This window comes from Pavona decussata, unplaced genomic scaffold (assembly GCF_977016875.1).
Source record: "Pavona decussata unplaced genomic scaffold, jaPavDecu1.1 SCAFFOLD_91, whole genome shotgun sequence".
NCBI lineage: Eukaryota > Metazoa > Cnidaria > Anthozoa > Scleractinia > Agariciidae > Pavona > Pavona decussata.
In genome coordinates this window covers 3,553,847-3,581,126 of record NW_028145508.1, presented here as the reverse complement: position 1 = coordinate 3,581,126, position 27,280 = coordinate 3,553,847, and the positions used below count along the sequence as shown (strand labels likewise).

The 27,280-nt window shown below is 37.9% G+C and overlaps 2 protein-coding genes across 2 annotated transcripts; one reads left to right on the top strand and one right to left on the bottom strand.

Moving 5' to 3' along the window:
- Positions 1-1,931: 1,931 nt before the first annotated feature.
- Positions 1,932-10,492, top strand: LOC146474270 (sugar transporter SWEET1-like). Its single transcript, XM_085117575.1, has 6 exons — positions 1,932-2,090; positions 2,483-2,560; positions 5,336-5,459; positions 6,498-6,659; positions 7,601-7,720; positions 8,516-10,492. The coding sequence occupies exons 1-6, from the start codon at positions 2,023-2,025 to the stop codon at positions 8,636-8,638; spliced, it is 675 nt and encodes a 224-aa protein (XP_084973701.1). The 5' UTR covers positions 1,932-2,022; the 3' UTR covers positions 8,639-10,492.
- On the bottom strand, positions 9,281-27,209 carry LOC146474269 (uncharacterized). The gene is made up of 12 exons (XM_085117573.1): positions 26,905-27,209; positions 25,363-25,423; positions 24,220-24,269; positions 23,242-23,432; positions 21,471-21,508; positions 20,631-20,661; positions 20,006-20,087; positions 16,478-16,719; positions 15,013-15,335; positions 14,524-14,764; positions 13,129-13,947; positions 9,281-11,817 (listed from the first exon to the last, which is right to left on the bottom strand). Exons 1-12 carry the CDS (start codon positions 27,051-27,053, stop codon positions 11,276-11,278), a joined length of 2,769 nt encoding a protein of 922 aa, XP_084973699.1. The 5' UTR covers positions 27,054-27,209; the 3' UTR covers positions 9,281-11,275.
- Positions 27,210-27,280: the final 71 nt, after the last annotated feature.

Sequence of the window (27,280 nt, the reverse complement as noted above, 5' to 3'; positions counted from 1 at the left end):
AAATTCAGGGTAATTTAGCCGAAGCACGAGCATAGAACTGACTCAAAGAACTACCCCGCCCGGCCCCCGAGGGCACGTCAGTGCGGAGGGGGTTGGGCGGAGGGATGGTACACTCAACCCCTTAGTCTACACACTTGGTGCACTCAGTGGCTTGCACATACTTGTCTTGTTGGAGTTGTCGAGCTTGAAGATTAAGGGGATTCTGTTTTATTTTTTTTGTGTGTAATGTTTATTAATAAATGTTTTAAACGTACATGAATGTGGTACACATTACACGTAAAATTTAAGCACTGTGTGAGGGAACTCGTGAATTGAACAAGTGTATGAAACGAATTACTTGTAAAGTGGAACTTAAAGTGATTTGGTTCTTCGATTTTTATAGTATGAGCGGCAGTTGTTCGCGAATGTATTAAATAAACATCTCTGTGGGCGGTAATTTCTGGGTTGGTGTTGTGGTAACTCCTCGAGGGTGTAATCTGTACCTCCCGGGATCGCCTCCCAAAGGGCATATACTCTATCACTTTTTTTCTCTGCTTTTTTTTCTGACTGAGAGGTATTATACCGCATTTACCGTTCCGAAAACAACATTAACCGTCATGTAGCGCTCTCCATTTCAGTATTTGAAAATCCTTGTTAAGTCCGCACTTCGGTTTAATCGTTCGAGATCTCGTGCAGTTTATCGAATTGAGATTCTCAAAATCCCCAATGTCCTATTTTTTGGTGGTCGAGTCTTCTTTTGCAGCCTTAGGCTATTTCTTTTAATTTCTTCAGACTCTTTTTGTTACTATTTTTTCTCAGAAATTATCATTGCGGCGAGGAATATTTAAGGAGAGCGTTTACGAATGTACGTAAACAAACAAGTTGAATACCGTCGCGTTCTACCAATTTGCCAAACGGAGCACTTCGGACCTCTTGGCTCCCTATTTTTGTTTTTCTTTATGGCAAGGGGTGGGAATGTAAAAGTGCCAACGTTGGAACGAGGTGGCTTGTTCAAAGATTACGATCTTCACAAAGTCCTGTCCTTGGATGTGCCTTTAGCTGAGATAGAGGCTTTAAGCCTAAACTACTTTTTTCGATGACAAAATGTGTTCAACTTGAAGTTTTAAAGCCGTCCAAAGAGAGATATCTTCCAAAGGCGCTGTGTCAGATTGCATGTGTGCTATTTTGTTAACGTTGTTGTTGTGTTAGTTAAGTTTATGAATATGTAAGTTAAGAAACATTTTCGACATGTGTTTCAAATCAGCTGTTGAAACACAGCTAGTTTTCAACTCGTGTTTCACTGGGTTTGTAAACTCATTCACCTGACCTGACCAGAAAAGTAGCATCATGAATCATTAATTAATGAGTCTGAGAAGGTCAGGTGTGTGCCACTGTGAAGGATATGGTTTTACAGTTGGTTTTCAAGCAGTTCAGTCTGGGATAAGGTTTAGAAATCAGAGAGTTTTCTGTCTAGAATAGGGTATCATTTTCCTGGAAACTGATCAATAATTGAAAAATTTAGTGTACTAGGTTTCCTGAGTATTGACGCTCAAAAACTGTTTTTGTTGTTGTTGCATATTCACTTCAAGAAGATTTTATTTTTGCTGGACTGTAATAGTGACCGAGTTTCTGGAAAATAGCGAATCTGTGATAGCGTAGGGTTTTTGGTCTTTAGTCTAGTACAGGGTTGCAAAATGCAGCTGAATTTGTTCTGGTTTACTGGGTAAGGGTTTCAACGGTCCCAGCGGCAACCCCCAGCCCAAATTATTTTGAGTTCACTCCCCTTCCCCCAAGGGGGTCTCTTGATCTTGGTTTGGGAATAAAAAAATGTTAAATTCCCGTGGGTTTGCTCCCCGGCCCCCATCCTCTACTTTTATTCAGGACAATAAAAGTGGTTTTACATAAAGTAGTAACCTCGTTCCGGACTGTTGTTTGACCCAAGCCCCCGCAGGCACATACAACCCGCGATTTTTTGCTTTTTCCGAACAGGGAAGAGGAATGAAGCATTGGAAAGATCGGTTGTAGAGAATTTCTCTGTTGCCTATGGATATTAAGCAGTTTGTATCATGGAGCGCAACATTATCACAGCTTGGGCTTCTTTCGACTGGAATGTAAGTACAGATCGTTTAGATGAATATGATAGTACAATATATCTTATATGCTGATGAATATCAAAACTTGTAAAATGAGCCGTAAAATACAAGCTGTGACCGATCTTGAAAATTAAATTTACACGTTTACAATGGAAATTCCATAACAAAGAGAAATAAGGAAAGGATTTGTTCTTTTGAAAAAGCGTATCATTGAACCAGATTTTTTTCCAAGCGATATCAGTTTGAGATTACGAACGTACGCCAAGGTTATATGCTAGACTAGCTGAGAGGTTTATTTGTCATTTGTTCATTGGTTGAACAAATTTATTCAATGAATCTCGCTTTCTCGTTCGTTGCGCCTCAGTTAAAGCTTCGGTCCTTGTGAAAAATTGTGTTTTGTTCCTTTTCAGACAAGTTTGTTTAAAAATAAGACGACAAGGAAGTACGAAGAATATAACCTTCTTTCCATTCTTGACTACCTGTCTCAGGTAACAGTATTTCTGTAATGCAATGATCCATAATTAGTTTCATTATATTAAATTCTGGTCCCATTCTTTAGCAGGGGAGAACGAACTAAGAATATATTTCATGATGAACAGCCTTGTAAATTTTCTCTAAAATTAACGTGCTTGTTGTGGACATCCTTGGCTATTACAGCCAAGGGATCATACCCTCCCTCCTGATCACAGGAATTAACCTTATAGGGCGTTTTTCATCTGTCAGAACTGGCCGGCCAGAGCAGGCAGTTCACAAAGAGAATGCGCAAATTTGAAAGTCTGTTTACATGCTAGTCGTTCAAATATATTCTTCAGAATAAAGGGTACCATTTTCAGAATGTTCAAGTGTGAATCTATTTTTGTACAACAATGCCTTAAAATTGACCCACACCACTTAATAGCTGACTGGTCAAGCCGGCCAGTTCTGGCAAATGGAAAGCACCCTTATTTGAAGTCAGTGGCAACCCAGGACAAGGATAGGTGGGCAGGGTCAAACTAAGCCGACATGCATTGAATCACGCATAACAGCAAATTGTAAAGCAATTTTCCACATCTTGAAACTTTAATGGAAAATGTTTCTTGAACCTGAAGTAAAGACTGAGATTATCCTATTTACAACACAGAAAATACTATTAAATACTTTTTCTTAAGTTTCTACCTAGAAAACAGGTGCTGCTTTATTTCAGTCTATTCATCATAATTTGGGGATGAAAGATTTGCTCACAGGGACGGAATTGCACACCTGCTAATGTGCCCATTTTGCTTGCATGTGAGATTCAGTGCATGCTCTTAGGGTGCCCCCTGAACAAATGTTTGGTTTTGTCAACAGGGTTAGAGCACAGTTTTCAATTGGGGAAAGTAATTTCGTGTTTGCTTTGGTTTTCTATTACTACGCTCTGTGATTGGTTAACAAAACTTGCGCCACTTTCGAAACCAATGGGAATCCAAACAAAAACAAATCATGTTTTCGCCGCAAGCGCTTGCCAGTGCTTGGCACCAGTTACATGTATTTGCTTTGAATTCTGATTAGCTCGTTGTGTTGTTTACATCAGTTGCGATTGGCCAGTCAGAGTAATTACTTTGGTTTTAGTTTTATGACACTCAATTGGAAACCGCTCTAATAAGGTAATTTGGCTACCGTAATTATATTTGAGAACTGATGTTTCAAACATTAGCCCTTTGTCAGAGCAAATTGATTCACTCTGGTGAAGAGCTAATACTTCAAACATCAGCTCTCCAACCTCTTTGTGGTGGCCAAATTTAACCTTATCAACTCTAGAAACCAAACATTTGAAGGGGTGCACGGAATACGGCCCCAAGTGACTTTTAATGGAAGGTGAAATTCTTCTTTTGTTTCACAAGCCTATACTTGACAATTTGGAAGGAGAATCAAGCAATTTATCACAAGTCACCTATTGGCTTTTCTCCAGGCACCCCTTCATTTGTTTTATTCCCTACTGGCACAGCACCACTGACAGTTACTTTAAAACCCAACCCCCTTGCCCTTTTAACAGTCCTATTCCACTTTCTGCCTTTGGTGCTTGTGGTTAGTAACAATGCAATCCACCTACTCTTGTCCCAGGCTGTTTTTAACAGGATTTGACCATACCAGTCCATAGCTATCAACCCCACCCATGCCCTATTCCGTCAAAAACTGTTTGGTGTTTTTTGTTTGGATGTAAGTAGAAAAATAATATTGTTATAATAATACATTGTACTGAGTACTCTAGGAAACATTTTGTACAACTTATCTGTATCTAAAATTGTGACATATCAAAATCAAATCTTCATTTGCTTTCAAGAGCGATATTTACGCCATCCATTTTTTCTCACCATTTATAGTCATCTGACTGGCCCATGCCTTATTTTGACCATTAAAAAAGTTAAAAGCTACTCTGATATTAATGAAATGTCAGCTATCTTCTTTGCCGCTCCCCCTGTGGGTTAGGAGGAGGAGATTGCTGACATTTCAGATCATCTTAAGTTAGAAGTAGCAGGTAAAGGGGGCCACCCAATTCAGACACAGAACAGAGTATCATGGATGCTTTCTTACAAACTACAGACCAAAACATTTGTCTGCTTTGTATTTATAGCTGTCAGCTTCTACACAAGCATTTTTTGTACTTGCTCAGGAAACACAATTCTCTCCCCTTCCCTAGGGGGGAGGGGACTTATCGGCAACGATTAACAATATTTGTTTGTTGGTGGGCTAATTTTACAACAGAAATGCTTTAATACCACATGTACGTCTGCAAATTTGGCCTGAAAATACACATAATGTTCAGTCCCTTGCCATACTCAACTCTTCAATGAAGTTATTGCTACAAGCAAAACTTTGAGTAGATTTGTTGAAATTGTAGGTAATTTTGATTACAGTGTTGCACAAAAATTTCTCAAACTCATTAATAATTCATCAAGATAAAACAAAGAAAATCACTACAGTAACTGTGACCGTGGTTTGGATATGTGTTCCTAATCTGATAATAAAATTTTGCCGAATGTAGCCCTTGAATTTCTCCAAGATTTATTGATCATTTGAGAAGCCATATCAAACACTTGAAAGTGTGTTTCATCAGATATCCAAACACCCCGAAGGAGTTTAAAAAACTCGGCTGCACCTCGTTTTTTCAACCGACTTCTCAGTGTTTGGATATCTGCATGCATGACTAAGCACGCTTTTTCGTATTTGATATACAGTATTATGTAAAAATTAAAAATGTCATAATCCTCCTGTCATGATTAATTTTTGTATTTCTTTTTTGCCAGCTCCATTCTGTGGACAAAGTACGGGCTCCTGACAGATGATGTTCCTCTGTGTATTGTTGGAATTCTAGGAATTATCTTACAATCCACATATCTTCTATTTTATTACTTAAATACAAGAGATAAGGTAATAAGTTAATGGCATTTTCTTTTTCTTCACTTAATAAGCTGCTGCGTTGTAACTGCAATATCATCCTTCAAAAATACCGTCAGAAGCTATTTTTTGGACCCTCACATAACTTTGTTTTTTGAAATAATTTTAATTTATTTGTTTAATTAAAAAATAAATTTATACAGGAGTCCAATTTTGCTAGCTTGACAACAGCCCCTCCAGTAAGTGGCTGGCAATAAACCCTGGCTGATAAATTTTTGTAGCACCCTAAAAATAACCTAGTAGTATTCAGTTCTGATTGTCCAACTCCACTCAGAACTGCTATGTAATGTTTAAAACATGAGCAGCAGTGTTTTATTGGGATTTAAAACCGCAAGGCGCAGCCTCGTGGTTTTAGACCCGATAAAACACTTGCCGGAGTTTTTTGAACGGCTTCAAAAACATTTCTGGAGAAGCGTGTGTCAAGAGATCGAGTTCATAACAATGATGCTTTTGGGAACGTTGGAAATTAGCATTACGAGAAAAACATTAAACATCGCACACTAATAAGGAGGAGGTTTTATCGGATATAAAACTACTGCACGTGATGTTTTATCGACCATTTCATAGGTCAATGGCTTGTGAATTATTAATGAGCTGTTGAAATTTTGATTCACCCAGTGGGCTCATCAAAATACAGCTCAATATTCGTAAAAATGCTTCCCACCAAAACATCTAATATCCTATTTCTTCTTAAAAGGATCCTTTGACCCTGCTCGGCCAAACATTTTTGTTTTCTTAGAGGTCCACTGCAGTGATTGATGGCAGTGAAAAGCATAACTGTTGTTTGAATCTTGAACTTCACGGTCCACTTGTTATTGAAAGGCGCAGTAACTTTACATGCTAAATCAAGGCATGTTTGCGCATAAATTTGGATCATCAATCCTGGAAGTAGGAACCACTCAAAGAGCAGGATTCACAGCATGCCGCCTGCCTGCAAAATAATATTTTATTATAAATTTATTGTTATTTTGTTATATTTACATGTATGCTTCTGGTTAATTCATCTTGCAGAAACAGCTCTCTCAAAGACTGATGGTGTCTTTCCTAACAATCACTTCATTATTAATTTATATAAAATATTACACTGGAGATCATGCCACTGCAGTGTTTCATCTTGGTTTTGTTGCTAGTGGATTTACGATAGCAGTGTATGGATCGCCTCTTATATCTGTGGTAAGTTGATTCGTGTACTCATCATTAATTAAATAAATCCTTTCACTCTGGGCACCCATTTGCAAGTTCAGTTAACTGAAAAAAAAATTGAAGACGGACTGCTTATCGACAAAAGCTAATTATTTCTGATCAATGGTCATGCTTAAAAGCTCTTTCTCTACACAGACAACTGCTTTAGATGAATCATATAGCAAGGAAAGGGAATAAAAAGTCTTAGTTATTAAATTTTATAATTAGCTTTTTTCACTGTGGAATACTTTATGCTGCAACAGGAGTAAAATATGTCTTCAGTGTTGTGAATGAAAGATATCAAGACAGAAAATGGGTGAGGTGTATGTAGCAAGATTTAAGGATGACAAAAAATCTTTCTATTGCAAATCATTATCATGTACAGTACAAGATGTCATGCATTCATGGTTGAATGTGAGATTGAAGGAGTAACTGCCCGTGGATGAGGGTAGCTATTAAAGTTTGAATGTTTGTGGTGAAGTCTGAATACTTACATTGTAATGAGTGTCAATGTGGAGCAGGGTTGTTCCCAGACAGAATTCAGGATTGCCGGTTAACACCAGCAAACTTGTTTTAATTATTAATTTCCCGCACAACATTGATTTATCAAATTACAGCACTAAGCTTTAATCTTCACATCTCTGTACGGATGAACTCTTGCTCCAATATACATACACTTCAAGGCTCTAGAAATTTTTCTAAAGAACTAAACTTTAGCAGTACTACACGGTTTCTAAACCAGGATAATTACAGTCGACTCCCGATAACTTGACTGTACACAAGAAAAAGAACGTCCCAGAATGTTCAGATTATAGGTGACAGCTGAATCATGTACGGTTCTCAACTGTTCTATAGAAAGTTCTTGAAGTTTAACTTAGACAATTTTTCTTAACATACATAATTAGTAATAGTTATTTCTTTCCTTTTCACAGGCAAATGTGATAAGATACAGGAGTACAGAGTTTATGACATTTTCTATGTGCATAGCAACATTTGTGGTCTCATTTCTTTGGACAATTTATGGACACCTAGTTGATGATAATTTTATTCTGGTAAGTTGTACGTTATAGACCATTACAGAAATTAATAACATTTGGATTCCTGAGTTTCTCCAATCTTCATTTCAGCGTTTTTAGTGGCATTCAAATTCACGTGGTGTACTTGTACTCATAAGCAAGGCAAACTCAGAATTAAGTTTCATGATATATCATATTTACTCAAAAAAGAGCTGTAGCTTGTATAATTTGTATTACTTTTTACAGTGGATGATTGAATAACAGTTGTTACAGTGTTACAAGTAAATGATAGCTCTGTTACTTATCAGGAGAGGCACTTTTTCAAGTAATTTACAGTACTTATGTCCTCATTGCACCCACTTACATCATTCAATAAAAAATATTGTTTTCCTGCTCTGGAATCATGATTTCAAAAATAATAATAAAATTAATTTCCTGTACTCAGAGCGCAATAAAAGTTCAAAAGTGGAATATTTTTTCGGCTTAATTGAACTGCATTAGCCACAGTAAAGAATGTGAATGTTAGAGAAGGGTTATATCATGATCATTAGTTTCTCAAGGGGGCTAAAATATTGTCATAGATGTTGGATAATTTGCAGACATTGTCCCTATTCTCAGAGGGCTTTTGTAACTGGATGTCAGTTGCCTCACTTATGCAACATTGGGGTAATTGTGAAGAACAACTCACGTCCACCGACTGTTGGCCGACTGTCGCTCAATAGTTGACTGACAGTTGGCCGAAATTCGACCCACCATCGGCCGACAGTCGGTGGACGTGAGCTGTTCTTCACAATTACCAACATTTGAATCACGTTGTTTGTTCCCTTTCAGGTTCCTAATGGGATTGGTGTCATTTTAGGATCAATACAACTGCTTCTATTTGTAATTTATCCAAGCAATTCACAAAGAATCATAACTTACAATACGAGCGCAAAACCTCTCAAGCCTGTTTAGAACAGTCAAAAGTTGACAAAATCCAGCAAGTCTCACATGGTAAACAAAGGTTTACCATCACCTGGAAAGGTTTTAACTAACTGCATCGATTCGGCTAGGAATAAAACTGAAACAGGCTTTCTGGACTGACAAAAAAGGAAACTGAAACATTTTGTTTTCTGGTGTTGTTCTGTTTTTCGTTCACCATAGAGGAGCTTATTTGGAATGCTATGACTCGGAAACAGAAGAAGAGGTTTGCATTTCAAACACTATTAAATCTGATGGGTGAAACAGCATTTTCCCCCAAAAAGAAAAGCCATTTTCCCATCCATTTTGATAAATTTGGCCATCAGACAAATAGTTGTTGGTACCAGTTATCTTTCTTTAGTTGAATTATCCTTTCAATGATAACTGATGCATTAATTTAAATGAACAAGCTGACAATCAAATACGTTGTACACTCAGTCTGGTAAACCTGTGGCCCTAGGCTGTTGCCAGTTTTTAGATGGCAGCGTCAGATTAGTGATGTACTTGAGATTAGGTGCATTCTATTGCTCATTTTCCACAGTTAGAATAACTATCGATAAATATCCTGCAAAATCGCGTGGATGGGGTATTCTGCAAGATTGAGCAGGATAATTGTTTTATCATTCAACACATTGATAACAAAGCACAGTTTTATTGCACAGAAGCTGGAGACAGTCGTTATTTTGCCATTTTTCTCTCTGACACAAGAAATTACATATATCACAGGATATTTGTTGAATATTGAGCGTACCATGAACATATTGGCAATAGTGAAGAACAGCTCCCCCCTACTGACTACTGGTAAACTGTCAGCCTACAATTAACCGACGGCCAGTCGACAGATTACCTACAGGCTACCAACAGTTGCGTTCTACTTAAATTTCTCTGCAAAATAACTAAATGAACAAGACTCTTACTGAAAACATTATAAAAAATTATTATATAACCACCAATGAAATACCAGGTGAGCTTTCGCGTAAAAGCATGATATCTTCACACGTGAAAGTAACATGTTATCTTCACATGTGAACAGATCACCGCTGCTATGGTTACAAAATAAATCGCTTTTTTTCCAATGATTTAGTATTTCATTGCTGTTTATATAATAAACAGAACATTACATGGCCACTTGGAGATACAAAATTTCTCATCTCGTGTTGAAAAATATTTCACTCGTTTGCTGCGCTCACTCGTGAAATATTTTTCAACACTCAAAGAGAAATTGCATATCTCCGTGCGATGATGTAATATCCTCTATTTATTTCATTGTATATATTGTATAACTGTCGGCTGACTGTTGGCCGTTTGTTGGCTGACTGTTTGCAGTTTGTCGGCTGACAGTTGACCAACAGACGGTATAGGAGAGCTGTTCTTCACAATTTCCAACATATTTGGGCAGTGTTACAATGTGTTGAATAATACTACAGAATGGTTGCTACTTGTTGTTCAATAACTCTTTATGTCATGATTATATTCTAGCTACTGGAATACTCATTACAATATATTTTAAAAAAACTGTGTTAAAGTTAGTATTTTAAATAATATTTTTTAATGAAGAAAATACAAATAAATCAAGTCTGAATGTAAAGATTTAGCGAGATCCTGTGAAAAAAATCAAAATTTCACCAAAAAAGTGTTATATGCCCCTTATGAAGGAAGCCCTTTAATTATCATTATTATTACTATTATTATTATTATCATTATTATTATTATTATTATTATTATTATTATTATTATTATTATTATTATTAAATAGAAGACCAACAACATTTTAAAAATAGTAAATCTGTATTAGCAGCATAATTAACTCAGTGCTAATTGGCTGTTAATAAACTTCTTATAAAATAACATCTTTGTCCAGTTTGAACAATTTGTTTAGAGCAAAACAGTGAGGAGATAAGACACATTTAGCCTTCAAACAAAAATGCAGGTTCATGTTTAACCCTTTAACCCCTAATATCAAAGCACCAATTCTTCTATCTTAGTCCCATACTTTTCTTACAAAAGTGCTGGCGAGAAGTTTTTCATTAAAAACATGAAGAAAATTCACCTTGGGTGATCATATCCTTAATTCTCAAGACCTTAGGGGTTGAATAAGCATTGACTTTACAAGGAGAAATTTGATGCTGATCACTGGGCTTAAAGAGTTAATAACTAGTAAGGCTGGTCTGCAAATGTTCAGTGACTTCTGACAAACATGACAGTCTCTAAGGGCCTCTTCATATGAGCCCAGAAACCAGGCTGGCCCAGTAGGCAGGACGAATTTTGTCTTCTGTTTATATGGGAAATTTAATCCCGGCTACCGAGATGAAAAATGCCCAATAGGCCCCCAAAATAACCCGTGGAACTGCATTCCGACTTGTCAGTGACCTTACAAGCCATGCGCAGTTGAAAATGTTTCGTCACGGATGGTCCTGGTATCCAGGCTGGAGTGTTCATATGGCAAAAATTTCCAGCTCAGTTACCGAGATCTCGGTAACTGGGCCAGCCAGCCTTCTCATATGAACACATTGAAATTTTTGTAACGAAAAGAGTGGCGAGGCGAGATCTCAGAAACTGAGCCAGCCCAGTCGACCGGGCTCATGAAAAGGCCCTAACTCCCTTTTTCACACAGTCCAGCTTGTTTTGAGTTCAGTTGTTGGAGAGTTGAGGCACTGGCACAACAATGGGTTGGGCTACCTGAGTCCCACCAGTCTGCGGCATTACTATGACAATAGGCTGCTGGGCTTGAACTGGCGACTGAACCTGACTTGACATCTGCTGCGGCATGAGTATCACAAGTTGCTGCTGACTCTGTCCATCACTGCCTCCTTGTTGCGGCAACTGAACTGTGACAGTCTGTGGAGCGGTAGTGGTACTGCCTGTAACCACTCCTTGGCTTAGTGGAGTTTGGGGTTGAGCTGCTTGCTGGGTGCCAGACCCTGAAGTTTCTGAGGGAACTGTTGGGACTTGCAGTACTACAGGTTTAGGTACTGTCTGTTTCTGTTCTTGTGGACGTTGGGAGAGGCCATCTTTCTTCACGGGTTGAGAAGAATGGTTAACGCGCATGTGTTCATAGACGCCAGACTTGCGGATGCAAATTGCTCCACAAATACAGCAATGATAATGGGAATTAAAGACTTTGGTTCCACTCGGGCGTGAGCATCCTAGTTTACAGCGCAACATCTGATAACCTGAAATGAACAACATGGAAGAAAGTTGACAAACTTCTAAGTTAGTAGTGTGTGATATTGCATTCATCATTCAATTTCGTGTGAATTAATGTTGATCCTTTAAGTTCACTAGTGCACCACCATTTAAGGATGGTGCCTACTATTGTTACTGCGCATACGTTCTGCGCATCTCAAGATTACTTGGGTTTCCTATGGACGGTGCCTACCAAATAAATACAGGGATATTTTTTGCGCACTTTAAAACTATGCGGAGAAAGCAGAACTTAGCAAGTGATTTTGGTATCCAAAAAGAAAATTGGGGGTAACCATGCATTTTCCGTGGTTACCCCCAATTTTCTTTTTGGATTTCAATAGCCGCTACTAAGATCTGCTTTCCCCACATAGTGATAAACTGTGCAAAAATACTTCGCTATTACTAGGCACCATCCTTAGTTTCTTCTTACAATATCACTTCTTGAGTGAATGTCACAGGCATAATCAGGAAAAGGATCATCACACAAATTTGCTTTCCCTCCCTCCTGGGGGCACACAACAATATCTTTGGTCGCACGTTTTGTAGTCTGAATAAACAGATTTTCAGGCCCAAACGTGTCTCTTACTCATTCAGCGTCATTGTATTGTAGGTTGGTTATGTTGTGTCTTGATGGTTTCAAAACACAATATGAAGTCTGACAGTCCATCAGGTGAATTGTCACAATCAAGATTGAGTGAAACCATTCTTGTAGTTGTTGAATAAATTAAACTCACCGCAAAACATGTCTGCAAGCCTATACTACTTTCTGGTCAACAGTCGTGGATCATACTATACCCATGGATGGGGGTGGGGGTATGGTTTTCAAGCAGTTTAGTCTGGGATAGGGTATAGAAATTATCAGAGAGTCTTGGTATACAATAGGGTATCATTTTCCAGGAAACTGATCAATTGCTTGAAGAATTTAGTCTAGACTAGGTTTCCCTAAAACTGACACTTCAAAAAACGCGTTTGAGTTGTTGTTCCACACATAGCATTAGAAGACTTTGTTTTGGCTGGAACATGATAGTGACTGAGTGTCTGGAAAATAGCAAGTCTGGGATAGGGTAGGGATTTTAGGTCTTTAGTTTAGTATAGGGTTGCAAAATGAAGCTGAACTTGGTCTAGTTTAGGGGAAAGGTTTCAGAGCCCCAGTGGCACATCCCACCCAAATGTTTTTAGACCTGTGGACACCCCTCTCCTGGGGTCCATAGACGCTACAGAAACTGGGTAGAACTCTGATCACATGGGCCACCTGTAAGTAACATGGATGCATTCATGAATCTATCTCTTCCTCTTACCCTGATATCTGATGACAAGATCTTGGGCATGAATCTTCTTGAAGTGTTCTCTTATCCTTCCTGGCTTGTTTGGCAAACAGGTACACAAAGGACAGTGGTACAATCTGCAGTCACAGAAAGTGTTCCTGCATCTGCGAACATCCAAATTGTTCTTCTCGTTTAGAACTGATGGGTGGCTAAAACAACTCGTAGCAGGAGACAAGTTATTCAGCAGAACCCTAAATACCTGATCGTCTCCCTTTGGTGAAGACGCCGCATCAATCAACATCAGAGAATCCTGTCTGACTGCTTTTGCTTTGGGTGCCTGAGTTTGTGAGCTGGCAGTCTCTTCATCAAACAATGGTTTGCTCATTGGATTTACCATAATGAGCTCAGAAGAACCTCGAACTGGCTGCATTGAGCCTGGTGTCTGAACAACACTATCAGGAGTTGGTGTGATTAAAGGGGCTGTTGTTGTCGCCGCCCGTAATTCAGCAGCTTGGCTCGTAAGGACATCAGAAGCTTGTGTGACTTGTCCCAATTGAAGGTTACCTTGTTCCATGCTAGGTACCTCTGTTATGTTAGTGTCACTGATGTTGTTAGCTGCAGACAAATGGAGATCGGTTACCTGTAAGCAAGGTTCGAACTCCATAGCTTCATCTTGCACCTGTTTAGGTAGGCTACTCTGGGCATCACCTGCGTCAGGTTCCATGTCTATAGCAGATGGCTGCTGTGGTGTGTAAGACGGCATGCCTGTGCCTTCCTCCTCATCATTAAGATTTTGAAGATTATTCTGAGAGGTTTCTGTTGTCATTGAAGTATGTTGGGTATTTTCTCCACCTAAAAGAATATTTATTTTATCAACTTGTTAGGCTGCAACATTTTCTGCAAATCTCTTAATGACAGCTAATACAGGTCGGTCTCTTCACATGAGTTATATTTTCCTAACGATATATAACATATTTTCCTGAAATGCCAAAATAATTAATAAATATATATAAAATTAATAAATATATAAAATATATATAAAAATGTATATAAAGTATATATGTTAAATTAATAAATATATATATATAAATAATTAATAAATAATTATTAATTAATAATAACTAATAATTAATGGCAAAATAATTAATCTCTGGCCAGGGGTACCTTTCTTCTTAAAATGACATGCCAAAACATTTTTGGAAAACCAACAATATTTATTTAATAAATCCATCAATTTTTAAATGTCAAACTTTCAATAAAAATATGTAAACCCTGCAGTGTTGGTGGTGGTGTGGGAGGGGTGGCACAGTTATAATTATTTACATTACCTTAATTTATACATTTAATCGGAGATTAACGTTTATCAGCTTTTGAACAACAAGACCCAGAAGACTACATCAAAAAAGAAAATGCTCATAAATTATTTACCTTGGTTCAACATTGCCTCAACTTGCTTGACTGTTAACCCTTGTGGCAGCTGCTGTTCGGTATCAAGACTGGATGAGACTGACGTAAGAGCCTGAAGACCTGCACTTAAATCACCAGAGGTGGAGACAACAGTGTCATCAGAATGATCCCCAGGCTGGCTGAGCTGCAGAGCGTTAGATTGCTCATCAAGTGGAACGACTGTCAGTGTTTCACTGTCCTGAATAGACTGCACAAAGACAACCTGCAAGTGATTCAAAGTACAAGTAATGCTTGAATCTGAAATTGCAAAACTTTATTCACAACAGCCACTATCAGTCATGAATTCATTTGTTGATAATGTTGGTGATTATTTCTCGTGTGCCCTTCCACCTGAAGCCTGCAAAAGTGTTAAACAAAGCCTTATTATTGTACCTTAACTGTAACTAATATTACTACTTGGCTAAGAAGTAGAGCCTATTATAAATGCAAAAAATAAATTATTACAGTTACCTGAGTTCCATCAGATAAAGCTACGACATTGTCCTGTTCAGAGCCTTGCAATCCTGTGATCTGTGACGTGTCTAGGGTAGTGTCATTATCATCTTCATCATCCATTTCAGAATCTTCCAAAGGTCCTTCCTCTGTATCTTCTTTTGCATCCAACATCTCGTCAATTTCACGCATGCTTCCCACAGCATGAGCTTGCAGGTGACAGTAAAGGTGAACTTTTCTGACGAGAACTCTTCCACAAAGACAGCAATGGTAGTGAGAGTTATCAGTTACTCTTCCATTTGCTTTAGTGCACCTCAACTTACAACGGAGCATTTGGTAACCTGAGAAAATTAACAGGAAGAGGACAATTATTGTCATCCTAAATTTACAATGAAATGTAACTTTGCTAAGTTTAAATTTACTTTTTTCAAAGTTCCTGATTTTTCCCAAGTACAGAGCTGATCAATAAGCCAATGTCAGAGAAATGTGCTAATCAATTTGAACATTCAGCATCCCCCCCCCCCCCCCAACCCCGCAGCATTTGACCATGTACCATGCCCGGGGAGTGGGGCATTTAATTGAACTGGATTTTTTTTGGTCTAGCAGAATAGGAGTATGGGTTTTTCCTATTTTTTGCGTCTTAGGAGTTTTTCAAGGACAGAATTTCACCTTTTTAAGTGAATGGCTCACTCTAAAGGGTATTCAAATAGTTTTTGAAGATATCAATATATCTTTGCCTGCTAAACATGAAAAGTGATTGATTGAAACCAAAATTTTGTCCTTGAGGAGAGGCCCTTAGAGTACTTAAGGGAAGGGCATTTGAACAGCTTTTTGGCTCCAGGAGGCAGGAATTTTAACAATCCCTTGAGATAACCCTCTACCATCCAGTCCTCAAGCTTCAAAAGTTTAAATGTCTAGGGGGTTGCCTAGGAGAGGGGGTGGGTGGTGTTGAAGTTTCAAATTGATCAGCACATTAGCATCTTAGTTTGATTAAATTCAGGTGTGTCCTACAAAGACCTCAAAAGATTTCCCCTTGATTTATACAAGGAATATGAGGAAATGCAATAAAACTGTAAGTTCACTCTCATTTTCCCACTCAGATGATATTGTTGAGTTTGATCACAACTCAGTTAAGTTTTATGCCTGTTCTAAACCGTTGGTGCAGCAATAAGGTTTACATGTTTGATAGACAACAGTTTTGTGGTCAAACTCAACCAAAACTTATGCCCTGTTTTTTAAACATTTTCTGGGACAAGATTTACCCAGACCTCACTAGTCAAAAAGGACTACATGCCTTCGGTCGTTACAAAAGTCTATTCAGTGTCAGTCTAGCATCCAATAACATATTAGACCTGCTTTCTTCCAAAATAAAATTAATACCCATTACATCCCTGAGCGCTTTTGGAGGCTACAATGCCACTGACAGCACTGTGTAGACTGTCCATTACATGTACACCAACCCAGATACATGTAACTCTCTAACCTCCATGCTGTACAATCTGCTTTCCTGAATGCATTTTTTCAAAGTGTCTCCGCATGCGCCCCGGTTTCTGTGGTTTGTTGTTGCACAGTGGACAGTGATACCTCTTGTTGGTCTTGGTACAGAAGTGTTCGCAGCCTGGATCAGCGCACTTGTAGATGTCCAGGGTTTGGTCTCTACCCAGAACTGAGATGTGTACATTGTGCTCTGTGTTGTTGCCATCAGCAATGCCAACTTCAGCTTCCCTGGTAAGAGTATAAAAAAAGTGGGTGAAGTGTGAGCTGCTTTTAACATCTCTATACCTGCCAACTCTCACGCATTATGCGTGAGTCTCGCGCCTGCAGACTAAAGACATCGATCTTACGCATCAAGGACAATTTCTCACACCTGCCTCACAAATCCGGACGAGTTGTTCTAGAAAAACTTCATTTCATTTCAGATTTGTTTTGTATCATATTTCTTTGCTCTTTATAACAATCGCAAAAGCTTTCAAATGCATACAATCTGTTCGAATCGTAAGTGTTCCATAGTCGTCCCAATATCTTTGGACAATTTCGGCAACATTCGGAAGTCTTGGGAAAATCTTTGGAGGTGGCATTTGACTCAGAAAAAGTTGGCAGGTATATATCTCAATCAATGTTTCCGATAAAAGACCCTATCTGTTCAAAATCTTAATGAAACTCTTGCCAGAAGTCTTTGAATTCAAAGTAAGTGTGGCAGTCTTACTTGAAGTTGGTTACAGTCAGGAGGAGTGAACTAAAAAGATCTTGACTTGATTAATGAAATTTTGCAACCAGTGACCGTTTTGATGAAACCATGATGATGCACCAGATCAATGCTAAGCCACTGAGGGTAGGGGGGGGGGGGGTGTTGCTCAGCAAATTAAGATGAGGTCACCATAAACTTTCATCTGACTTCCCCCTCCACCCTTGGGCATAATGTTTTTGTTCAGACATATGTGGCACGGGTACATTTGAGAAAAGGAAACAAATCACCCCAAATGAAGGGATTTGACCTCATCTGAGCCACTTTGTTGCTCTGAGGAGGGGGTCTTGATGACACTCAGATTCTTAAAGAGTGACTCAAGAGTCAAATGCCAACATCTGCCTGTCCTACACCCCCTTTTGAGGCCTGACATAGCTAGATGGAAAATGTAAAACATTGAATGCATTTCAGCTGATTTTACAGTTGTACATATATGCAGAACCAGGCTATTCAAGCTATGATTTGACTGCCACAGAGCAACCATGGCCAGAAAATGGTGACACAGATTTGAAGACATCCCTTGAGTTTCTTTCTGGCCGTGCTTACATGTTAGGAAGTTGGGCTTTAATAACTCTGAAACTCAATTTACAAGTTGGAATATGGCCAAAGTGGTGCCACAAAACAGGGCAGGTTGGACAGACAGTGTGACTGGCTTACATGTGTGCGCCTTCAGGTGTGGAGAACGATGATGATGATAAAACTCAATTAAAGGGTTTTGTACAAGACTAGTGCAAGTGCCATTTTTTGCCTTAAAATTAAAATTGCTCCAGATAAGCCTTATTTTGGCACAGAGAGCGATTGCATATTAAAAATAGCTTATCACTTTTCTTAAAAACACAAGCAACTGACCCACATAAAAAATAAAATACTGATACCCCACTGATTTCTTTTGTATGTAAGACTGAACCAAGTCAAGCAAAGCAATGGCAGTAGTGAACAAAAGAAATCAGTCAAGCGTCAGTATCTCTTATGTGGGTCACTTGTGTTTCCAAAAAAAGTAATAAGCTATTTACTCTTTATTCAGCATTTTGCTCAAAAATAAGTTTGTTATAAGCAGATAACAAACAGGGTCTCTGTGCCAAAACGGGGCTTATCTTGAGCAATTTTTGATCTCAAGGCAAAAAAATCACTTATCCATTACAATCCTGGTCAAAATGTTCAGAATGGAGGCTTTCATTGCTGGGCTGTAATCTAGTTCCAAATGAGCGACATAAAGCAGAGATGTTGAGGCAAAATTAAGTGGAAAAAGTTTTTTGAAAACAGCAAAGTGCCCCTAACTCAATTGGCCAAGATTGTAGTAATTCACAAAATACTTTTCAATTTCAACAAATAAAATAAATAAATTTTCTCATCATGGGTGATCAATTCATTTGTCCATGAATAACATTTACAAATATATAAAACGGAATTCTAAATGGCAATTTTATTTTCAAGAATAGATGTCAATATACCTAACAAGACATGACAAAATTATTAAGGCCCCAATACTGACCTAAAAGTAGGTTGGCCAGTATTTTGTTTTCTGTAGCCTGCGCCGCAGATGGAATCAACCACCAGTTAATACCGTCTGCGAATTAGTGCAGAAATCCTTGTTCTAGCCACCCAACAAAGAAACAAAATGCCGGAAGTCACTTTCAAAATCCCCTTCAATCTAACTGGTTATAACCAGACCAATTGAACAGTGACCTTATGCAAAGGCCAATCACAGAGTGCACTCAGATCCTGGTATGCCATTTGTGGTCTAGAACAAAGATTTGGGTGCTAATTGGCAGAAGTTATTTACTGGCGGTTAATGCTGTCTGTTGCGAGGCTATTTTTCTGAGGAAAATGAAAACTCCAACTGAAGGGGAACTGATTAACTTACAAGTACATACAAATATTGAGCTGTCTCTTAAGGGAGTTTTGTTCTATTTCCAGTAACAGATGGTATACAACACTTGTTACAACCTCTCTTTTAAAATAAATCCTCATCACCTCTGTCAAATCTTAATTGCTGTTGGTGATAACTGGCAATTCATACCATTACGGAAAATTGTTTAGTACACAGCAACTTGACTCTTGTAAAATTTGAAGTCAAATGTTAAAAATACTGGCCCTGTGACATTCTTGAAGATTCTACACAAATATAGAGTGTTCAATTTTTGTAGACTGTAAACATATGAATAATGCCAAAATGCATAGGAAACAGCAAACAATCTGAAACATGTGGACCAGGTGAAACTTAGACAAGTTTGAACATAATAATTATTGGAAATTAAGAGTCTATTCTGTTGCAGCTAATCAAACTGAACTCCTTTAGCTGGTTTTAATCTGTTGAAAGAAAAAGAGACAGACCGTAACTCATGCAGTTTGCCTTCTGTTGAAAATGTCCAGTTAAAACCAACTAAAGGCCCTAATTTTACTGTAAGTTATTGTTTTATCATCATCATCATCATCATCTTCACCGTCACCATTACTCAAATATCATATTAATTAAATCCCTTGTGGCTGCAAGAACAGCAAGTTGTAACAGACAGACATCATACTCTGACTAATCCTCTATATAATATATATGCTTTGATAAAAAAAAAAACTGTCATTGAGTTTACACTCAATTGAAAAAACTTTGTCCCATGTAAAGTGCAAACAATGTGATCTGATGGAATTATGAGGTGATCAAATTAGCATGTGCGTATTTTGTATCTTTTTTTCATTTTATCATCCACAAGCAACATAATGTAAATTTTAAGCCCTAAAAACCCTGTCAATATAACTTTAAATCCTTACTTTCTACTTCCAGGGTTGATGAGGCTGTGACCTTGCTTTCTTTTCACAGGAAGAGCTTGGCTTGTCTTCTTTGATGGAATATCTATACAACAGTTCAAACAAAGTAACACACTTCACACTTATGAAGGGAATTTTTTCTTGGTAAATATGAAGAAAGAAAGTGCAGAGTTAGTCAAGGTGTAGGTTCCTTCGCAGATGCTCGTTTGGCTCGTCACACATTCCTCCCCACAAACCCAAAGAGCTTCTACCTAGGAAGCTAGCCAAGGTAATGATGGTGGGGAAGTACAGTGTATAGCACCGATTTTATAAAGATCAGGAACAAACCTAAAGGGCAATTTACACGGTACGACTTTGCGGCATGTGACAAGCTTATGACAGGCCTACGACACGAATTGTTTCGTGTACATCAAACCTAAAACTCGCTTACGACTGTCATGTACGTCACAAAAAATGTTGTAGGTATAGGCAATGACTATGGTTGTATGATGAGAGTTGAATGACGAGAGTTGGGTGCATTTTTTTTGCATGACAAGAGCAGCGTGCCCTCTAGAAATCGCATGCGACAGTGGTAAGCAAAAGTTGTACATTGTAAATTGTTGGCCTCAAGAAGACTTCAAAAACTCACCAAATATGGATGATCCTGTTGCAGCTCCATCCTGTTTAAAAACAATTTTTTTTACAAACATTAATATACAGGACAACCTTTTGAAAAGTCGTTAACTCAAAGTGTCATGTGATCTTAGACTCACTAGTCACCTCACTTCAAAAGAAGACTATTCAATGTTCTTCTAAATAATAAAATATATAGAGAAAAAACACATTTTGTTCCAAGGTCTATCATTGCGCATCCCTCTGGTTTGTATAAGCTCTCACCATTCATATTTACCTTATTTTGAATATATCATTAATTTTCAGTAAAATTTGTAATAATCTATAACTACAGCAATAATAATAATAGAAAGCAAACACTTAATTCTTCATTTCTGTGATAAATTTGATCATCCATTTGATGATTATTATAGTCACATGTTAATTTGCACAAATAAGAAATGACAAAATATTGTTTTATTGTAAACATTTATAGATTATAATAAGAAAGTTTTACGATACAATTGTAAAATGCAGTTAATGGAACGTGACGCCCTTACCAGAGGGGGGGGGGGCATCTTGATGTACTGTACTTTAGACTTAACAATGTAACAAGTTACACTGTAACTTGTCTCCAGACATCGTCTGGAGACAAGTTAGTTCACTTTTTCTGTATGGCTAAACCAGTGAATGGTGCATTCATGCCTGGTTTGCTATGATGTAAAGTCTATCGTAAGCATAGTGCAACCCTGGCCATTGGCCCTGACCTTGAACGCTGTCTAGCTTTAAATACTGTATGTGATAGAAGGACCTTCTAAGTCACACTTGGTTACGACGTTGTTTTTAAGAAAAAGGAAACCAAAGCCTATATATGTACCTTTTGGTTCTTCAATCTCTCCAATGAATCTGATGACACTGTAGAAAACAATCACAGTCACCATTTTTTTTTTTTTAAACAAATGACAAGTAAGTCATGGACTTACTAAGCAAGACATTTGTGCGTAGTGGTTTAACATGTTTTTGGTTTGAAAATTTTAAATCAGTTTAAAGTTTCTTCTTCTCCTTTGTCTCAGATTCATACCATAATTAAAAAAAAAAAAGAAAAAAGGAAAATAAAAGCCAAACTAATTTGGAAACTTTTAAACCAAAACAAATTTAAACCACTTGTAATGTGTATCGTTCTACATGTAGATCTTTATGATTTTTTTAATTTAGAGTGTGTACATTTTTTTTTAATTTAGGTATAGTCAGACATTTACCGTTTGGTTAATTTACCAAACTAAGGTCATCTGCCATCATCATCATCATCATCATCATTGTTTTTAAGAGTTGGTACTTTGCTTTGCATTATAGAATGATTTACGTGGTACAATGGACTGACTTTTGATCCAACCCTTGAATAAGGTTACTTGTTTAAGGCTTCCCAACGTGCATAAATCATGTTGACATTTTCTTAGGAATACTTTGACTTGAATCCCCATGATTTACCTAAAATCACAGCCATTTCAAAGTTTATTCAGTTCAAGGGAACCTTTTTTTACTGGTAGCCAAACAAAAGATGGATCAACATCATACATACACCATGATATGCATTTCTCAAACTCATTAATAATTCAAAAGCCAAAGACAAACTAAGGAAATCATGGACTGTGACGTGTTTGGATATCTGATTTTCTCCTTCAAAATCAGTTTGTTTGGGAAGTTATATCAAACATTCGTCACAGCGTTTCATCACAATATAACAAACCTTGAAGTTCCTCAAAAATACTCTGTTACGCATCGTATTTTCAACTCTCTTCTTGGTGTTTGACATGTGATGAAACACTGTGTCTCGTGTTTGATATATTACGTCTTAGAGAATCTTAAAATGATAATTATAATTATAATGATTAATAATATTTTATTGTTATTCACCAACAAAGATTTCAGAAATTTAGTGTGACTGCTACTTCCAGCCCAAGGGGGAGGGGGTTGGTACTTGCTCCCCTACAGTGTAGGTGTGCCTGGTGCCAAAGCGTATGGGTTTTGAACCATTTTGGTTTGAAAATGAGTGTAGATTTTAACCATTTTGTCTGCAAGTCTGAAAACACACAGGTCCCGATGTTAGAGACTGGCTTTAAAATTAGCATGAATTTTAGAGGCCAGGGACCTGTTTCTCGAAAGTCCCGGTAACTTACCGTTCAATCGGGCCCGGTAAGTTACCGGGTCTTTCAACAAACGGGCCCCAGGCCCCAGTTGTTCAAAGAGCGGATAATTGGATCCACTGGATAAGTTGCTATGCGGCAGATAACATGTGTGCAAGAATTTCCCTATGGCCCTATAATTTGTGTATAAAGTAGAAGCATAGAAATCCCTGTCTTATTCAAATATATATGGCCACGGGATTGTGTGAAAAACTTACCAAAAGCTTTGGTTGGAGTATATTTTATCCGCTGGATAGCAACTTATCCACTGGATATTAAGTTATATGCTCTTTGAACAACTGGGGCCTGGTCTGAAAAGGGTATTAGAAAATGACATATTTTGTTCTGACAATATAGGGTCACGGTTTGGAGAGCTGAGTCACACACACCAACCAAAATATTCCAAGTACATTCATGATTTGTTAAAAATACTCACCACCAACTGAAATTAAATATTATACATACCTTTCAACTGCTCAGTGAGTTCTGAGACTCTGTCGGCTAATCTGAAGAGGATTGTCTGTAGTTCAGACTTCTTTTCACTAGCCTTTGCTTCATACAGGTCGTAACTCAGAGATGGAATCCCTGTACCAACTGTTACAGTTACCTTGTTTGGTAATTGTGCCACAGATATGGCACCAGTCTGGAAGTCTGACCTGTTGGATAAAACCATGAAGTTCAGCTTACTGCTGTGCATGTCTGTCTGTCTGTCTGTCTGTCTGTCCATAGTGTTAAGTTTTATCAACAGATTGAGTTGATAAATAAAGGCAATTTGGCCACCATGAAGAGATTTGAGTGCTGATGTGATGAGCATTAGCCATTTGAAGGGGTGCCTGGAAAAAAGCCCTAAGTGACTTTTGATAAATTGTCAGATTCTCCTTCCAAATTGCCTTGTATTCACTTATGAAACAAAAGGAGAATTTGACCTTACATCAAAAGTCACTTAGGGACTTGTTCCACACACCCCTTCATTTTTATTATTTTGTCAATTCACTCTGACGAAGTACTAACACTTGAAATGTCAGCACTCAAATCTCATCATAGTGGTCAAATTACCTTAGTTTAGTTATCAACTCTGTTGATAAAACCAAACAATAAAATTATTTGCTTCCACTTCCCACCAACAAAGGACCACAGTTTCTTTAGAAACTAACCCCCTACCTATCTATCTGTCTGTCTGTCTGACGGAAGTGCAGTTGTCAAAGGGTAAGAGTAGTTCATAATAATTATTTCAATTTCAAGGTTTATGGCCCAAAATATCCACAACTAGTCTCTGCTGTCACTAAATCTAAATCTGCTTTCAGGAATTCTGAATAACTTTCTGTCACCCATTTTAATAACAGTTTTACTTTCTGTCTCCCCTGAAGTTTAACAAATAGCATTTAACTTATACAGTGTAATTGATACAGAAATAAAAATTGCACCAACAAGAGTCACACCCACCTGAATCGTGCAAAATAAGTTTCATATTTATCGAATTCAGCCAGTTCCCTCTGTAAAGATGCACAAAAAGTGTAACTAAAAGACATAAATGGCTGTAGTACCTTGCCTAGTGGCTCACAAAGGGGAGCAAAGAGCAACACTTTGCATTATTTGAGAAAACATGATTTATATATCCCTTGCATGGAAGGTGTTTTGTTTTAGAACCCCTCACCCTTCTGGAAATCCAGTTAATTGAACTTTTCTTCAAACAATAATTCCAGTTTAGCTCTGTACTTTTCTCTGAAAATTTGTCTTTTGAGACCGGCCAGCCACCCTTTTTCCCTTGGAATTTCCCATCACCTTCCCTGAGGTGAGTACCGTACATTAATGTATTTTTTCAGAAGCTACATATTACAAGGAGTATTGGCTGGGGTTACTGCAATATTAGTGCCCTTGATCCAATAAGCACTCCCCTTTTGCTAATAAATGTTGTATTCCAAAAATCACCCCTTTGCAGTAACCACTCCTATTGGGTAAGTGCCCCAATTCTGATAAGCGACCCATAATTCAATAAGCAGACATTATTGCATAATTTGCATAATCAGATGAACCGCTGTCATTTGGTTCCCTTCCTTTATTACATTATCAATAATTATTACTGATAATATTGGCTTAAAAACTGCCAAACAAGGGAATGCTCTTCTAACTATGTGAGCTAGTACAACATTTCAATTCACAATCTGACATTGAAAAAGAAATAAGCATCCCCACTCCAATAAATGCCCAACCTTGACCCTCCAAATTAAAAGGAACGAAGCACCCTGCTGGTAAACTGAATCATTATAATAGCCATTTATTCACAAATCCAAGTGAAAAGGTTTATGGTGGTATGTTTCATAATACACAATTTGAAGTGACCAGTCTCTCGGGAAATCAAGCCACAAGGGTAATCACTGTTAGATTTACAGTAACTGTAATATGCCCTGTGCGTCAAACTTGTTAATCTGATGACACATAGCGTATAGCCACCACTGGTCTTCCTGCGAAGACCCAGGTATTACACCACAAATGATGTCTGTTTACTCAGATCAGGTCATATGATACAACAAAAGAAGTAATTTCTACATTTCATGTAGTTTTCTCATTCTCTTTTGTTTGTCTTACGTGTGAATCCAGTTGCTCCTGATCCAGTCGTAAGTGCCACACATCAACTCCATCTGATGCACTTAAACAAAGAAGATTATAACTTACAGTTTCTCAACTAAAAAACTGAGATCACAACCAACTTACATCAAATTTTAGGTACTTTTTTTGCTTTGCTCAGAAACTGCAATCAGCCTTAAATAAGTTTACTGGAAGGTGTACTATTAATAACACTTATCCCATTTTTTTTTTTTTTCAAAAATACGTGTAGGCCAGGTCACAGGTGCCATTGACATTGCTAGAAAGAGTGCCTGATACAGCTCTGATCTCTGGCTCTGCTTTAGAAATAAACTTACCAGGGGAAGGGAGGGGGGTGGGGGTGGAGGGTAAAAGATATCTAACATGTCCAACACTACATATTTGTAGATTGCACAGGACCATACAACTATACATCATAAACTCAAGTTTTTCATAAGATTTGGGATTAAAATGGTAGTGAAACACAGCATTTGGTAATGCATTGTGAAGATGGTAATAACAGACCCCGTCACTGATGGGTTTTTGTTTGAAAACACATATTTTCAACCTGTATTGGCCAAGTTACGTCCACACCAAATGATAAAATATCACTGACAGGTTCATAGAAAATGCACAAATTCAAAACTGTGAGTGGAACAAAGCCAGGTATCACACTTATAATACTGTGGGGAATGAAAACATGCGGTTGTCACGTTATTTCAAATAATTTATTGTAAATGTTGTGGGCGTGTCTATTTATGTGATGTTACAGGAGATGATTTGCAACAGCAATTTTCAACATCGCAAAGTTTTGAATCGCTTTCAAATAGTTTTAGTGCCAAATCCAACAAAGTATTTCAGAAAATCATCTACGTGATACGTACACGAGCATCAACTTTCTACACAACAGATCGATTGTGTCTTGAAACATCATCTTTTGTCGCACATGCAAAATGACTGTTGTAATAATAATAATAATAATAATAATAATAACAATAATAATAATTAATAATAATAATAATAATAATAATAACAATAATAATAATTATTAATAATAATAATAATAAATTATAATAATCTGACTGTGGATCGGAGAAAATGAGGAGGAAATGATAGTGTGTATGCAAAGGTTTTGGTGCAGGTTATCTCATGTAATATCACCTTTTGTCGCATGTGAAAATGGCTGTCGTATAGAAGGATCAGAGTCTCACAGCGTTTGAGCTTGGATCAGAGAAAACGCTGAGGAAATAATAGTGTGAACGCGAAGCTTTTGATGCGTTCGGTAAAACGCAAAAAGGGCGTTACGTTTCGAAAACGCATTTGTGTGAAATGGGCCTGAAAATATTCTGTTTGTTTTCAGGATTTACCAACTATCTGGGGTCCTCTTCTGTTTACCTCAGTCAGCTAGCTTCGCGAGGAACTACGAACAGCAACGACCATAGTAACATATTTCAGCTGGTAAAAGGCAAATCGCGAGATGACAATGTCCCTGATTCGGTGATTGAGAACTGGGAGAAATTTGAAGGTTCAAAATTAGAAACTTACTTTATAATCCACGACGAACTGTCCTCAGGAAGCCGCGTCCATACCAGATATTTTCCAGGTCCACAAACGACTGTAGTGTGAAGTGCCTCCACCTTATTTGTCCTCAACAGCGAGGCCAAATCGGTGGACCCTTCTGAAGCCTCCGCCATAATGGTTACCTATTGAGTACACGAGCGCTAGGCCGGGCCTCGGGGTGGTCCTTATTGCAGAGGGCCGTAAGGGTTCGGATTTCCTCGTGCCATTACAGTGATTTCATATTTTTATGGCTTGACAAAGAGAACAGGTAGCAGAGAGCGTACTTTCGTAAGAGTAAAGATAGAAATATCATTTTTCTTGTAAATTTGAATGCTGGGGGGAACTTTATATGGTTGCAGAA

Coding starts and splice junctions, on each gene's coding strand:
- LOC146474270 (XM_085117575.1), top strand. CDS start 2,023: ATGGATATTAAGCAGTTTGTATCATGGAGCGCAACATTATCACAGCTT. Junction 2,561..5,335: donor TTCTTGACTACCTGTCTCAG/GTAACAGTATTT, acceptor CTTTTTTGCCAG/CTCCATTCTGTGGACAAAGT. Junction 5,460..6,497: donor ACTTAAATACAAGAGATAAG/GTAATAAGTTAA, acceptor TTCATCTTGCAG/AAACAGCTCTCTCAAAGACT.
- LOC146474269 (XM_085117573.1), bottom strand. CDS start 27,053: ATGGCGGAGGCTTCAGAAGGGTCCACCGATTTGGCCTCGCTGTTGAGG. Junction 23,433..24,219: donor ACTTATTTTGCACGATTCAG/GTGGGTGTGACT, acceptor TTTATCCAACAG/GTCAGACTTCCAGACTGGTG. Junction 21,509..23,241: donor ACTCACTGAGCAGTTGAAAG/GTATGTATAATA, acceptor TGTTTTCTACAG/TGTCATCAGATTCATTGGAG.